Source organism: Poeciliopsis prolifica, unplaced genomic scaffold (genome assembly GCF_027474105.1).
Source record: "Poeciliopsis prolifica strain line A6 unplaced genomic scaffold, Auburn_PproV2 SCAFFOLD007, whole genome shotgun sequence".
Classification (NCBI taxonomy): domain Eukaryota; kingdom Metazoa; phylum Chordata; class Actinopteri; order Cyprinodontiformes; family Poeciliidae; genus Poeciliopsis; species Poeciliopsis prolifica.
This window is the reverse complement of record NW_026562382.1, coordinates 15,370,797-15,388,114: the sequence shown is the minus strand read 5'-3', so window position 1 is coordinate 15,388,114 and position 17,318 is coordinate 15,370,797. Positions and strand designations below refer to the sequence as shown.

The 17,318-nt window shown below is 37.5% G+C and overlaps 1 protein-coding gene across 1 annotated transcript in view; it reads right to left on the bottom strand.

The window, feature by feature from the left end:
* The window catches only part of LOC129361075 (ephrin type-A receptor 6-like), a 164,073-nt gene that overhangs the window by 71,945 nt on the left and 74,810 nt on the right, over positions 1-17,318 (bottom strand). Inside the window, exons 4-5 of the mRNA XM_055031720.1 lie at positions 11,305-11,460; positions 4,484-4,819 (exon numbers count right to left, since the gene is read on the bottom strand). Coding sequence (XP_054887695.1) covers positions 4,484-4,819; positions 11,305-11,460 — 492 coding nt within the window. The remainder of the gene's footprint in view (positions 1-4,483; positions 4,820-11,304; positions 11,461-17,318) is intronic.

The following is a 17,318-nucleotide window of genomic DNA, read 5'->3' as shown; positions in this document are numbered from 1 at the left end:
TGGTTTTAAAAACTTTTCTCACAACTATTTGTTATCAAATATTAAACATTTTTTGAGGTTAGAACCAATGTACGGGGGAACAGCAGAAAAACCTAACAGAGTTGAAGAAACACAATTTGAGCAATTTCAGTCTTTCATAAACAGATATTTAAAAGTTGATCTAAAAATACAGTTAACTACATAATCAAAAACATATCTTTATATAACAGTAATTTTCTTCCCTCAAATGATTTATTTCCAACATATTTATTCTGGCAATAAGCTATTGATTCATATATGCATGCAAGGTCAGCATACTTTGTAAAAATGTTTCAGCGTGGATAAAACCTGCGGCAGTATTGGACTCTGGTATAACTGCATTCTCTAGGATTAATTTATCTGCTTCATCAAATGTAATGTTAGCAAGCTTATCCTGGTTCTTACTCTGGATTTGTCTTCTTTAGTCTTTTAGTCACTCAATCATTTTCCTTTATTCTGCTTTTTAAATGTAGTTTTCTTTCTCACTTTTCTTATTTTGCAATACTTTTTCTGTTTTCACATTTGTATAAAAGTACTTTTCCTTTGTAAATCTAATTTTCTCCCTCCTTTTAAACCAGGTTTAAAGCACCTGGATCAAATGATGGCTCATTAGGAGGCCTATGAAGAACATCAACATGCTGAAAAGGCTGTTGGTCCCACGAGGGACAGAACTAAACCGTGCAGAATGCCGACTCTCGAGGCCCGACTTTGGGCACCGACTTTTAACACATCATCTCAATTTAGTTTCCGTGTCTGCCACTTGCTCTCTTGTTGATTTTCTTTGTGCCTCTGCCACTAATCTGTTCAGCAAAGTTTAGTAAAAATATTTTGCCAATTTCTTCAGGGACGCAAGACCAAACAAAGTGTCTCTCTGCAAGAGGAGAATCCTTTCTTCCATTGAGCTTACAATAAATGAGTAAATTTAGAAACTATGTTAAAATTTTAAAACATGCCATCTTTTTCCTTCTCAAATTAGAGGACATTTTCCTCTCACTAAAAACCTCAAATGGTGTTTATCCTTGTGCATTATAATCCTTTATTGTCTTCTCAGCAAAGCAAATCACATCTTTACTGGAACAAATCACTGACCAAAAATGTCCATCTGCATTTTAATGACAAAGTTTAATTTATTTATAGTCAGAGTAGATTATTATAGCAGACTCCTGAAAACACTGAAATTCACATGGCTGTCTGCTTTCTGCTGATGGCAACACTATGCTAATGGTGTATATGAATTTTATGTGCACTTTTCCAAACAAGCCCATCACAGAGCAGTTTAGGTGGATGTGTTGAGGGGGGAGAAAGAGTTCTGTTTGTGCCAAAGCATGCATGCATATCCCTGCTGCATGCAAATGTTGCTTTTCGTCAGATGGTTTGCATGGTTATCTTTGACTGGGATGAATATGCTGACCTTAGGCACACTTTAGCTCATTTCAACCTTTTCAAAAGCAACTGCAGCTTTCAGACTGCTGACACTGAGGCAAATTGGCATTTCTCAACAAGCCACAGTGCCAGGAAGATGGAATGGATGCATCAGATTTTAGGATCCATTTAGTAAGTGTGAAGCCCAAACAGTACAAACAGTACCTCGCTAAAGTATTTATACGCATCCAACTTCTTCCAATTTTGTGATGTTACAACCACAACTGCAAAAATAAAGTTCTTGATCTAAACTACCATGCTGGGTAAGGTGAATATGAATCAGAGACGCAGCGAAGTGACCCATGGTCGCTCTGACAGAACTACAGAGATTCACTGCGTCAGTGGCTTTTCTGGAAGAGTGGAGAGAACAAAGTCATTGGTAACATAACGCCAACAGTCCAGTTGCAAATTGTGAAACTGCTAGAAAAGCCACTAGAAAAAAATCTGATTTGTGCCATATTCATATATGGTATTAAATCAGATACATATTCAAGTACTCTCAAAGGATTTGCAGTCTGAACGGTCATGTCGCTTTTCATCCAACTTTCACCTCATCGGCGTGAGACATGCATCATTATTCTGCACCAGAAGAAGCTAGACGCGGTAAATCCAGATGTAAACAACAGCTAAAAATTATAATGATCAGATTATAAAAGAAGGCTATGTCACTGAAGCAAACCACTGCTGGTCCAACGATGCATCCAAATAGACTTTTCTCCACAAGTCACAGTCAATGCTCCACAAAAGACCATCGCTAAAAGTTGTGCTTTTGTTTTTATTAGCTTCCTTCATGTTATTGTGATCTTGTGGCAATACCATCAGCTCTCATTGCTGAAAAACTTAATCAATACATAGACGGTGACATTCATTATTACTTCTGTAAACACACTGCAGTTCTGCATGTGCAGATTGCTCTGATGCTGTAAACCATTCACACCGAAATCTGATTAAAGTAGCATCTGCAAAAAATATGATTGACATGCAAAGAGAATCAGGTTTCAGCAAATGAAAAAGAAAAAGAAGCTGAATTGAGCATAAAGAGCTGCTGTGTGAATGTAGCCAAATTGTGTTCCCTCTTCTTCACGCTGCACAAATATGTGCTGTTGTTTATCATCTAAAACCCTGATAAAATACATTAAAGTTTGTGATTCCAACAGTGAGTGTTGAAAAGTGGATTTAAACCAACACCTTTGTAATCATGAGCTTTGAATATTAGGAGACAAATTGTAGATAATTAAATAAAACACCATCATTTCACTCCCATCCTCAAGCACAAGAATTGTCCTGTGAAATAAACCCAAACACTTTAAAATATTTACGCACCGTATTTATATATCCATCAGCATGCAGGTTGGTAAGCACATTGTTCAGTTACACACAACACAAACCGCTGTGTGATCAATACCCCTTTAATGATCCTCATTAAATTTAACAGCACTGATCAAATTCTGCTTTCTGAAAACGTAACCGTGTTAAAAGTACAGCATTAGGCTGTTTATCACTAACAGCGAGCCATAAATCTGCCTCCTCCCCTGAGGATCCTAAATAGCAGCAGCTGGCTATATTAGTGTTCGAATGCGTCTTGTCTACAGCTAAGGGACCAGCTTTGACTATATTCTAAACAAGGCATGTTAATCAAATAAAAAGGTCTGTGTGAAACGCAGAGTCGCATGTACTATCTAGAGCTGTCCTTTGAGACACAGAATAATGCAGCTAATGTGCTTTGGCTGTATGAGAAACCGTATTTCTCCCAGATGCTCTCAGCAGTAGAAACATGCAGGTTATGTGGATAGGAGAGAACAAAGAAGAAAGGTAAAACAAACATGTCTGGAAACAGAACATGAGAGGGGAAGAGGAGGACAAACGAGGAAAAAGGAAGGTGGACAAAAGTTGTGTAAAAATGACAGTTAAGTATGCAGTAAACCAAACACACTCTCCCAGGAAATGGTAATTTGGACTATGAAAATATAGTCCAAAACAGCAAAAATATATCTTTCATATTTTGCAGCATACAGCAAATCTACTGCTTTATAAGCAATACAAACATGATGGGTCATCTTGTGTCAAAATCTTATTTTCTTCTTAAATACCAAACTAATTGTGCAAATTTCCCTCAAAATGCAAAGTAACATCTGTATCCCACAAATGATGGTTAGTGCATAATATAAGTGTATTAATAATGAATGTGCATTGGAAATATTGACATCAATTACCATCTTGGTGGTATGAATAACCATGCCTATTTTTGCTAATGTACACATTTCTTGCCAAACATTTTGCAAATGTATAAAATTAACAACCTGCTCAATTTAAAATTTGCTTGATAATACAAAACACACATTTTTTTTGTCACGCTACACAAATTCAGACAGTAATGGGTTAATATTCATCTGAAAAGTTCGTAGAGTTTGAAAGTTCTCCATGTTGAAAATTAGGCAATTGATCGATTTATTCAGAAAATGAGGCCAGTTACAGTCAGTTTTTAATTTACTAGTTAAAGTATTCCTTGCAAAGGTTATGAATGCATCAAATGGCTACTTTAGGATTTTTGAGTAATAAAAATGTTAGAAGCAGTTAATATTTCAAGAGTCAAGTCAACCATTCCAGGTGTGGGACAGTAGTGTTTGCAAACTATCACATACACTGTTCTAGGAGATATTTAGAAATTTAATTAGACTCTCAGCGTAAGAACAATAGAGGTAATGAAACAATCTGAAACCGTCCTGTCACATATTCTTAGAACTACTTATCACTAGTGAAGTGATAAGTAGTTTGTAGTTTAAGAAACATTGGATGTTTTCAGAATCTACCCAGCTTTTAGAGCAAATCAGATAAGGCAACTAAATGTACTGATAAAGCTAAATGAAGAAGTTATAAAGCAGTCGTGTTCAGCCTCCAGCCATTAAAAGCAATCTCACCCAGCTCTTATTTATGCTTATTTCAATACAATGCAGCAGGGCAGTGAGAGGGCGGCTACAAAGAGTGAAGGTGGTAGAAAAGATGTAAGACGCTGCGATGGTGTAAACAACTGAAACTTACTCACCCCCCTGGTCAGTGCTGACGGTGATGATGGCTACCTGCCGGGGGAAGGTGCTCATGTCTGACACACCGTTTAGTGACTCAATCTCAAAGGTGTAGTTGGCGTGAGATGAGAAGTCTGTGACGGTGACAGTGGCACTGGTCAGGCCCAAGGGCCTCGGCAGGAAGCGAAGCTCGTCCTCACAGAGCTGGCACTGGTTGGGTCCAGGGCCGCAGCGTTTGCACTGGACGTTGTATGTGAGATCCCGGCGACCGCCAGTGTCACTGGGAGGCGACCACTCCAGCATCAGGCAGGTGTCATTCATGTTGAACATTGGGTTGCGAGGAGGAGATGGAGGGCCTGTTGATAAAAACAGAAAGAAATCACTGATAAACACATTAGTTCAGATCTGAACCAAGCCTTTACTGCTCACATGCTGTTAAACCATAATAAAATCCACTAGTTTGTGGTTTAAACATAACAAGAAAACAGATTACAGATATCTTCTCAAATATTTCTATGCAGTTTTAAATTAAAACAGAACAGTCTGCTATTTTACGTTGCCAGAACTCGGTGCAGCAACAATTTTACACTGGATAATTTCCTAGAAACATAATTGTTGAAACGTTTGCATAATGTCACAGCTCATACAGCGTTTACCTTATCTGCCTTAGTCCATACCTCTCTGGAGGATGGAAGAATATGATTTGTTTCATTGCATTACTGGGAAAAAAAAAAAACTCACTCTAAGATGAAATAGTGAATGTAGCGAAGTTTTATGTTCTGAATAATCTACTTTAAAATTCTTTGGAGTTATTTACAAACCCCTTCATATCTATAAAAAGAAAAACATAGACAGTTCTACTCTCAAGAGATTTTATTATTTAGTAAAGAACCTCACATCATTGTATTTTCTTGCAGGGTGTAAGAGTATACTAAGAAAAATGTTAACAGTATTATACTTTGTCTTCATATTTACCTTCCTTTGAGTGGAAATCTGCTGCATATTTTTAAAGAAATCTTTCATCAAAAATGCATCTGAAATATAATGTAAGAGTGAACATATGGAAAAGATTAAAAAAGAAGTGTTAATATTATTATATCATTTCTGACTGTTCACTTTGGTTCTTTTTATGACCTAAAATGGGAATGAACTGCCTTTTTGTGGATGTTTAGTGACAAACTGGCTGAAGATCACATGAGAAAATTGACGGATTGTTTTTACGGGAGGAGTTGGTTTTTCAAAATCAGGAGAAAATGCTAACATTCTGTCATAAAAATGAAACAATGTGTCAACAGAACCGTTCAAGAGCAATAAACAAGCAAACCACTTGATTTTACCAAGTGGAATCAAAACAACCCTAAACTGCTAGTCTATTGCTTTTTTTTATATAGGAGGTTTTCATCCAATAAGCAAAAACACTGAGGAATTGGAAGTTTTATTTTTTTCTTCACCTGAAATGTTTCAGCTGTCTGGTAACATTTGCAGATTTGTCAATGTATACATCTGCAAAGTGAAGCGGCACATCTGCAGCTGTTCTATCTGTAGACTCTGCAATTTTTCCTCCTGACGGGTGACTGGTGTTTGTCTCATGGCTCTGATTCAGCAAAAGAGATCTCAACTCACTGCTTTTTTAAAATTACCAGCAGAGTATTGATTTCAACAAACAACTGGTAATTGTTGATAGTTACTACTACTCAGCTGAAACAGCTACTCTGTTTGTTTGTTTGTCTGCACTTTTGAGCAAGACTCTCTCTTAAACGTTTGGCTGGTCAAAGCAATTCAGACTTCAGCAATAACTGCAGCACCATCTGCGGCACCAGCAATAGATGCAGCACCTTTGACAGTAAGGATACACCCAGAAGTGCACAAGCTTTTAAAGCTTTTCTATGCCACTCGCATATCAACAGCCAGTGCTGAGAGGACTTTCTGACCTTTCTGTCACTGTCTTCAGGTCAGCAATGAGCCGTTAGTGCTGAGTGTGTTATGATGTGACAGTGGATGTTGGGGGGTTTTCCTCAACAAGCGTGACGGGTGAAAACAGTTGAGTTGTGAGTGTTTTTCATGTTGTAATTATGGGTGTGTTTGCATTTTAAAGGACAAAAAAGAATGTTTAAAAGACCTACGACATTTTGATTAAAATTACTGCAAGATGCTATGAGAAAGTATTACGAATTGGAAGCAAAATGTAACAAAACTAACAAAAAATCTCTACCCAGAACGCAGAGGAGCTGGAAATGTAAAGTCCATCAACCCATTCATCCTTCCATCCTTGACAGTAGAAGAAAGGCCTCTGTTGACTTTCACACCCAGGTTTTTCTCACTGCAAATCTATTATCTTTTAATCTGAGATCCAACAAAAGTTGGAAACCAGAGTTCAAACTTCCCTAAATTACAAAACACCATGTAAACAACTCTCAACCAAAACCCAACACTGTATTGAATAACATTCCACGTTCTCCCCAATTCTTTCAAGTGCAGTAAAGAGTCCAAGTTATTTTACAGTACCTCCCTCACAATCGCCTTTGTTGTGGTGCTTTCTGTGCTCCCTGGATGTAAGTGTTTGTGTGTCAGAGCAAGCATTGTGCTCTAGCAGGCAGCCAGCTGTCAACAGGGTGGAGTTAAAAGGCCTAAGGGATTTGAACACTCCCGTCCTGCCAAGCTCACTGTCTGCCAGGACAATGGGATGTTTCCCTCTCCTTCACATCCCTCCCTAATGTTCTCTACCCAACATTGCTAAAACTCTCAGCAGACAGGAGAGCTCCTCCTACCGATCCACCATTCCTGTCAGTGTGTCCATTCTCTCTCTTTATCTCTCTGTTCCTCCCTCGGCCATTATCTCACCTGCTCTATTCTCTCCATCAGGGAGAATCCACCCACCTACCCTCCTGCAGAGCAATCCCACTGCCATCAATCAGCCCCTATTCTCCTCTGAGGGGAAGATTGGTATCAGCGCCCTCCTTCCTTCCCCTCTTCACACTGTCTACTCCATCCAGTCCTTATGCATTTCCCCCGCCTTTATCTTTCCTCTGGTGACATCTTCGCTTTCTTCCTCTCTGCCTTTGTCTTCCTCTCACTCTTTAATCTCCATTTTCTTCTGTCTTTTGACTATACAGTCAAATAAATAGTTTATGAACTGACTTTTTAACCTCTAATTAAAATGCATTCTGCAAGAAAGAGTTCACTGGTTGCAATAGTAGAGATGCTACACAGCCACAGTCTAAATGTTTAGTTTGTGTGGTTGTCAAAACCCCCAAAAGGCTTTTCAGACAGACAGTGTTTGTACTCAGAGCAGAAAGTGGCCTTGAAGACTCGGAGTCCGCCTGAGGAAGAATAGCTGTCGACAAGCCATAAACAAGATATTTAATTACAACCCTGCACACTAAGCTGGGTTCGAAGTTCTTTGAAGTGAACATTGGGTTCACTGATTCAGATTGTTTTTATGAGCTTTTCAGAACTGCCAGCAAACAGGAAAAAAATGTTTAAGTTTAAAATGTTGTAGATGCTGCATTAGACTCAACTCTGTGAAGACAGACAGACAGATAAATAGATATTTCTCTCACTGACATTGAATCAAGCTATTCTTTTTATAGGTCAGATCAGAATAAAATAATATTTACTGGATTCCAAATCAATGACCGGGATAATAATTTTTTGTATTTTTTACAAAGTCCTATGTTTTAAAGTCTTTGTAAACTTCTGATTCAGATTAATTCACAGCAAATTCTGTCTTTAGGTGCTTTGTAAAACAAATACATCCAGTAAATATTTTAAAAACATAAGTTTAGTTCAATCATATGGACAAATTTAAAAGTCTAACGCAGAGGACCAACACCGGCAGATGACACCACACTCCAAATCATCACAGACTGTGAAAACTGGACTTCAAGCAACATGGAAACTGCGCCTTTCCACTCTTCCACCAAACTCTGGGACCACTTACCAAATTGGATGCAAACTTTTCTTTCACCTGAAGAGAGGACTTTGAACTAGAGAGCAGCAGCCCGCTTCTGTTTGTCGTTAGCCCAGGAAGGACGGGTCATTATCTCTGCTTCAGGAATAGCTTGACATCAATAATAAGTAGGATTGCTCGGTGGGTAGTGACTCCTTGTGAAACTTCCCCAAATTCATGAATGAATTTTGCAGGAGTGTCTTTGTTTCACTCATGTTTCCAGAAGTAATGTTTCTGTGGACAAAACGCTTCCTTTTCACTGACTTTTTATAGCTAACCCTCCCTGTATCTGAATGAACGTGTTCTGGACTCTAACCCAGGATGTTTGTGTGTGTCAATAACACCATTCTTAATTGGCGTTGTGAAACATTTTAATTTTCTGAGACACAACTTTGTGTTTTCATTATTTGCAACCCATAATTAATCACATTATTAAGAAAAAAGATTTGAAATATTTCACTTTATTTGAAATGACTAATATATAAGCTTCACTTTCTAATGTGGACAATAAAAAAACCTTGTCAAGATTAATTTTTGAAATTTTCCTGTAGTTAGTCACAGCAATAACATATTTAATTACTTTGGCTAGAAGGCAGACAGAAAGGAATGCAGAAATATGAAGTTATTGACAGCAACAGCTCAACTGATGGCCTCCCTCTGAAAGGTGAGACCCAGTGAATAAAAACTTTTTTTCTTACTTATATCTTTTAAATTACAATATTGAAATACTTTAGATAACCGATAAATACAAAATGGTCACCATATTCCAATTTTTGCAAGGTATATTTAAAAATCTAAACATTGATTCTGTCTCTTGGATTTCCTAAAAGTTTTTCTTTTTTGTGCAGCTATGAATCAATATTTAATCAAATTAAATTCATTATTTGTTGTCATAGCACCACGTTTGCAGTAGATGTGTAGTTTCTCTCAGGTACAATGTGATTCCAGTCAAGTTAAAATGCTACACAATCAAAGGTCAAACGTTATGCAAGTGGGTAAACAGTTTCTCGTCTCAGGAAGATCAACCGGTTGTATTTTGTTACATTTTCAACAACTTTAAACATATGCCACTTTGAATTTACTGGTTGTGGGCTGCAGGCAGTTATTGGTCTTAATGTTCCTAAAGTTTGGGATGAAACTAAAAAATCTGTGAAATCTGTATGCTATTTGCAAAAAATATTGCTGACAACTCATTTCATAAACCCAATATCATGCATTATCATGAATGGTCCCCTGAGCTCGATGCATCGCTACCCACCTAGTGATTAGCATTTTTCTTGCAAACAAAGCAACTTACAGAGTATTGTAAACTAAAAGCATCTCCACAGTGTCGTTGCGTTGTCTTGCCATGAAAGACAAATACGCTCTTCCACCCCGGAGAGCTCTCAGACGTGGCCTCCGTCTATCTCGGCGACAGCCAAATGGCTTTTTAATTAAAGGAGAATTAGTCCGGTTAAACTGTAATTTAATGCAAATATGAAGTCATAATGACAGTCAGTGAATCATCGATGAAGACAAGGCAGCTGAACAAAAGCCATGTAATTCATCCAGAGACTCTCTAATGTTCGGCTTCACACCAGATAAGTCCGAAAGATGAGGCTGGATTTATGGCCCTGGCAAATTCAGGCGAAATCCACAAGCTCCTAAGACAACGTAATAAACCTTTCCAGATTGTCAGACACACAGAAAGATTGAAATACTTAATATGAGTTTACACTGGAATAATTAAAGCTTAATCAGTCAAAAATACATGATCACATTTTCTATCTCTGACAATGCTGTAGATTTGTAATTCTACTTTGTAAATCTTCTGGGATGATTCTCCTCATCATTTCCCTTCCTGTAAACCAATCAAAGATTACCTAAGGTGCTTATTTTACTGAGAAGCAGTGAGGAAATCCATACAGGCAAATTGTCAGGCTTCAGTTTTAGGGAATAGAAATGTCCTTTAATGCACCACAGCAGGGCCGTGCAGAGACCTTTTGAGGGACAGTGGCTCAAAGTTAAAAAAGGGCACATTGAACAAGGTCTTAAAAACACCGTACAACAACATAGCAACAACCCATATCAATCAAGAATTTAATTGGATGCTGCTATATCATTGCCATCATGCCAGGACAATCCAAAGCAAATGTTGTCTATTTTCTCCAACAGGTATAAAGTTGCTGTTTCTGCTGCTGAAGGTCCTGGAGTTGATCTGAGACTGCAAGCTATTAAACAGACCAGAGGATAAAAGGTCTTTCGTTATGAAGTTATGAAATAAGAAAATTTGTCTGTCTTTATATATAAAGACAGACATTCTTTCAATCTGTCGGTGGTACCGATCCAGACGGCCTGTAGAACCGGGCCTTTAGCAGAATGATGAAGTTAAAGCCAGAAGTTTCTCTGCAGCCGAAGCTTTTCTGTGTTTAGGGACGAGACGGGTTTTGTCCTGCTATTGACAATGATGAAATAATAAATGGAAACTGTTTTTTTTTAACATAAGAGCTACGTTTTATTTACAAAACTGCATGAAAAAAATATTCTTGTCCATAATTTGATAGTTAGAGGCACAGATCACCATGGACCCAGAGTCTGAACAACATGGAGGCAGAAACTGAGAGTCATTCTGAGACTGAGGGCAGCCAGACTAGTTTATTTTGCTAAATATTATTGCTGAGGGAAAAAGCAGGCCTCCTGACATACATATTAAAAAAAATAATATTTAAAAAAAAATTCAAAAGGGCACGAGGGGCATCAAGGATAAAAGGGGCTCAAGCCCTCTTGCCCCCCTCCCCCTCTCTGAATGTGCCTGCACCACAAAGAGGAAATTCAGGCATAACAGCAGCATCAGATTTATAGGTTCACACAAAAAGTTCTAAAAAATACATAGAGAAAATAAGCCAGGCTTACGTGTGCATGCCATGGTTGATGGATCTTTCTCGGCTCTGAAGAAACCTTTCTCGCAGCGGCAGATGGAAGCTCCTTCTCCATAGCTGAAACTGTGTGGAGGACACTTTGAACACTTGATGTTTCCTGCATTAGCCTTGTAGAACCCAGGACGGCATGCTGAGCAGAACAAAGAGACAACAGGATGCGATGTGAGTCTGAGGGTGCAGCATGTCATGGATGTTCAGTAAAGAGGCTGAGCACAACCAGAGGACCTGCTGAAAGTATTTACACCAATAGAAAATTCTCATTTGGTCAACACAAAGCAGGAGATATTTGTGAAGTTGTACAGAGTAGTGTACAATGCTTTTCTGTGTAACTATCTGGAACATTTGGTATGCATTTGTATTCAACCCGCTTTACCAGTGCAACCAATTGATTTCATAAGAGACATAATTAGTGTACAGAGGCCACCTGTGTTTAATTAAGTCTAAATACAAATACAGCTGGCTCTAATGGAAGCGTGGAAAAGAAAAGAAAGTTTCTACCATTCTTGTTGGGCTCACAAACATGCAGAAGAACTTCCTCTGGTCAGACGAGACTAAAGCTGAACAAACTACCTCTACAATTTAAAATGTGAATATGCTTTTAATCTGCAGGAGACGATGAAGGATAATTTTAACTAAACATAAAACAATTCTGTAATAATAGCAAGTGTGGAGTTAATTTGTATTTAGATACCTTTCTTCTGACTCCCTTGACTAAAATTCAGTGTAACTAATTGCTTTCAGAGGGGATAATTTCTTGGCACTTCAACCTTATGTGGGGGAGTATAGAAAGATACAAAGGGACATGCTTGCACGTTTGCATCTTTCAGATTATTTACAGAGAGGTGAAAAGATCCGTTTCCTGATTTGGATTCTAAGAACTTACCCATTTTGTTTTCACGCTCATTAAAAACAGAAAGAAGTGTCAACGCTATTGATAACTGTCAAAGTTTTCTTTCCCCTATTTATATTTATTATTGGCATGTAATTCTCAGTGGATAATCAGATACCTGGGAAATGTAACAAAGAACCTCTGTGGTCACCAACAGAAACCTGGCCACAGGTTGTAACGTGCATCTGCACATTAATTATGAAACTCTCTACATTAGCTTATGATGAGCTGTAGTTGCGTAATTGGATCTTCAAACCAAACCAAACAGAAAGAATATACAAAAGAGAAAACACTCAATGAAGTGGTAATTTGTTATACAGAACCTTTGAGCTACTGATGTATAAAACACAGCAGGCTCTTACAAAAAACTAACTGCATGCAAGACTTTGCAACACTGATCTTTTAATATGAATAAATATACAACAAACATGTTGGACAAGATTAAATTGACATAACACAGGTTTACTGAGTTGAGGTAAAACTGCAATGAAAATATGAATTAAGAGTCACAGCAAAAGATCATTTATAATGGTAGTTCTTGAATGACCAAAAAGAAAATATGATGTTTCTCTTGTTTATTTTCTGTTGGCTATTTTGTGCTCATCATTAGCAACTCTCCACAACGTTTATATCTGATCAGTGCATTGATGTTTTTTTTTCCACAAACACAAAACTTTGTGTTTTCATCTCTTAACTGATGAAAACATAAATGAAAAAGTTCACTGTTCAGTTATTTTCTTCCCCCTCAATTTAACCATAGCTTGGAATCAGGCCTCCTTTGTCCTTGAATAGAATAAATGGGGAACAGAGAAAATGTCAGGTGGATTAATATTTTAGCAAGTATAACAATGACCAAAAAAAAAAAAAAAAAGAAATGAGAATGTGAATCAAATGAAAAAGCAAGCTTACAAATGATTCCCAGATAAAAATATGTTTCAACCTATATCCTTTCTTCCTCCTAAGCTTCTGACACACACCTTCAGTATCTTAGTGTCTATGCTGGTGTATTGAAAGACAAGTATTAGTGGAAATAAAGGCTATTTTTGGAACATCAAGCCTCGTCATGTCTTTAAAGAACAGGAGATCCTTTAGACGTGCCTCTGTTTTGCATTGTGCAAGAGTAGATTTTAAAGAATTCACAATGTTCTCCTGCATTTCGTACTTTTAACATCACCTTCTTGTTTTTTCTCATATTCAGTGATCAATTGACCAGCTGAACATGGAGATGCAAGGTTTTATGAAAGCCCCAAGAGGATAAAAAAAAACCTTTTTCCATTTTAAATCAGTAGGTCAAACCACTATGAGTCGGAGCTGCTGTAAGTATTCTGCATGGAGAGTTGATTAAGACAGGAAGTGGCAAACTCCTGGACTACTGCAACATGAGATTCACCAGTCAGGTCATTGATGTGACTTTCGAGGAAGAACATAGATAAACTCTGTAGCAGTGGTTCATAAGTGGGATGTCTTGGAGGACCCATGCCATGCTATTTTGTTACATATGGTAGCCACAGTGTGGCATTACTTACTAAAGGCAATGCACCCTCATTTAACAATGACATGCAAAGCAGATTCACAATAGGATAATGGGGGTGTAAGGGATACCAGAAAAACGCTTGTAAAGCAATAAATTATTGTTCTTAACAGAAGCAATTGTTTAAACTTTCATGTTTCTGTGAGGAGTTGTTTTAGTCCTTGCTGCACATTTTTTTAAACAGTCAAAGATAAATATTTCTATTCAAAGATTATCAAAAGGTAAAACTATGTGCATGCAACTGGAGTTTTTTTTATGCTTTACAATCCAATAAAAAAATATTATAGCCCTTTATTCAATAACATACTGGTATTTCTACTGGCAAATTTAAGAAGAAAGAAAATCCAAAAAACACTTACAAGAGAAGTTTTATAATATTATTTTTTATTGTTCATTAAATGCTACAAGTTGGCTGATATTTTTTTAAGTGACAAAAGAATAGTTTTCTTCAAATGCTCCTTGTTCACATTCCTATTGCTGTTTTTCACTAACAAGAATAATTAAATTTGGTGATAAACGCTGCTGTGTGAAAGGAATCACCTTGAAGCAACAAGGTGTTTCTCCACTGCTAACTGCAACAAATGGAGCGGTGGGGAGGACAAGGAAGAGCCTGAAACCAGGGCTTGAATTGATCAAATAAGAACAATGAGGACACAGTCAGAGAGGATAACACTGACACACAGACAAAAGTTTGTGTTTACAGGAGAAAGTAAGCTGCAGATGCCAATTATAAGGCTTTTTAAGATGTTAGAGTACAGGATTGTTTCCATACTGGTCATGGCTTCCCCAGTTGGATGTGGGCATGCATGCATGGTGTGCCGCACACAAACACACCCACAGCCAATCTGTATTAGTATGATAAGTGACATCCCCCACAGCGTATCAAGGCTGCCTCCATTATTAACCTCTGATTCCAACATGTCCTTGAGTCAAAAACCGTCAGTCAACTCCCACAACCCAGCAGACCCAGTTTCAGACTCTGTCAACCTAATGATGCCTCCGCCTGACCTTCGCTGAACCGAGGGGATGCTCCTTTTTGAACCACTGTGTCCTGCTGCAATCTGTCTAGATGAGCTCTGCAGCAAGGCCACAACGATGCTGCACAGTGGGTGACCATGCATCATCTGATCTGGAGTACAAAGGGGGGTTCACACACGTGCATTTACTGAACCACCAAAAACCCTTACACCTGCGGAAGAAGAACTGTGACAAACAGCAAACTGAACTCAAGAGGACAGCATGTTGAATGTTCATGAAGCCTGAGGGTTGCAGCTGGAAAAATAAATGGCTGATCTCATCATCAGATGTTGATTTTGATCCACCAATGAGATTTTACTCAAACTGGCAACAACCTACTTTGTTGACATTATAATTGAGAGGATAATTTCCCATTAAACTACAATATTTTCCAGTTGAGAATACAATATTGTAATAAATTACTAATGTTAATAAAGTAAGACACATCCATAAGAACAAAATACAAAAATTGAAGACAGAATGAAGCAAATCTGTTAGTTAATTACTTCAACAAAAGTCTTATTAGCTTAAATGTTGCAAATTTTGTTTTGCAAAACTTTGAAAATTACATAGCTTTTTTTAAAGCATAATTTGGATGCAAAGGGTGTAAGTAAATTAGTAATAATCTTTCACAGTGCACTGAATATTTATAGCCTATATTGAACTGAAATTCAATTAAAAACACAAAAAGAAAAAGTTTTGATTGAGGCATTGAGGTTAACTCTATTGCAGACTTTCAACAGATTTAAAAACATAGTAAAAATAGAACAATTTAAGATGTCTTAGTTTAATATTTCAATGTTGAAAAGACAAATGAAATGGTTTATTATCTCAAAATAACCAGGCAGCTGTCCAACATCATCAGAAATTCTGATGTAAAAAAACCCCATGACAGTTCCAAAGGCTTTAGGGCAATGCAGAACAAATCAAAGTATTCAAAAATACTTTTCAAGAAGTTTCATAGATACAAAACTGAGGCCTCTGGGATTTGCCAAAACTAATATGCTCAAATTGCTGAAGATTGTGGAACAAAAAGTTCTTGATGGTGACTTAGAGGAATCGAGGAAGGTGAACTGAAACAGCAGCTGCATATTGAAACAAAACTGATTCATGGCTGAGTTGCAAAGAGGCTCCAACTTTGAAAATAAAATAAAAAAGGTTACAAAAATGACCCTAAATGTAAACTCAGGAAGATTTACGGACAGGCTGAGACTGACAGATTTTACCCAAAACACTAAACAGAAATATAAAGAACTGTTCACTGACTGCAGCAATAAAGAACATGAACACATCATTCCCAAAAGTTACAAAAATAGTTTCTTGTTCCTGAAACTTGTCTATGGTGCAATTTATCCTTGAACATTTTCATAATTCTGCATTTTTAAATTCTTCCTACCGGTCACTTATATCTGAAAATGTGTGTAACTTATTAATGAGCCTCTATATGAAAATAAACATTTTTATCTTTAAACTTACCTACATTAAAGACGATCATTGTTAACCTGTTTAAACAATAATTGATCGGCTTCTTATATTGTGTTCACCTTCTTGACAACAACCAGCAGTAACAGATGAGGTTACACAAGCGTATGCCAAACACCTTAGAGGAAAATTAACCAGAGCTGAGCAGGATGTGAAAATTGTATCGTGACCCTCTGGCCTTTGAGTCTTTGATGTAATTCTAGACCTTTAACTCAAGGTTAATGAGATCTGGAAGTCACCCAGAACATCTCCAAGCCCAAGGCTCAGAGCACCGGACAGAGCCCTGAGACACAAAGGTAGCAGATTGGTTGAAAAGGTCTCTACTCCATAATCACTGGACCCGAACAACACCGGAGAAACTGGCAGGCATATCATATATGAGCAGCAGACCTGTCTGCTGCTCCTGCCTGTCTAACTGTACGTCTCAACAAGACCTGCAATCCATATCAATGTGTAGTTTCTCTGTTCATCTCCTTAAATACGGCCAACAAACACGTCCTTTGAACAAGAAGAAGTAGTGCACGTCTCTGAACTACCGGAGCATAAAGGACGTGTTACTCAAAGGTGTTTTAAGTAGGAAGAAAGGGAGTCAGAGGTAAGGTATTGTACATTATCCACAGCAGTGAATCCAAGAATTTGTGTATAAATTAGTCCTGATTTGGTTCATGCCCTGTCTGAACTATACATACTTATACTACTATAAATAGTAGAAAAGACAGAAAAGTTTTACTTGTAAATACATAAGTTGTATATTTACTGCTGATGCTGTCTGTGTAATTGTTATACTTCTGTTTAAATAAGTTAGTGCTTTGATCAACCAATACTCAGGATCACAAGCATCTTTCACTTACGTTGTGGGTCAGTAGATAAAAGTTTGAGAACCGCTGTCATTTTTACATTCATGAATGCTATTGAGGCTTTAGTTTCACATTTTGCTTCTGGTGTGTAAAAGCAAAATGTGTATTAATGTGACTTCTAATGGTAGCAAGCTGCTACAGATTACATGGTAAAAACATTCAGTAAAATTAGCATTACAACTTAAAAATCCCCAAAATACCAGCAAATAGGT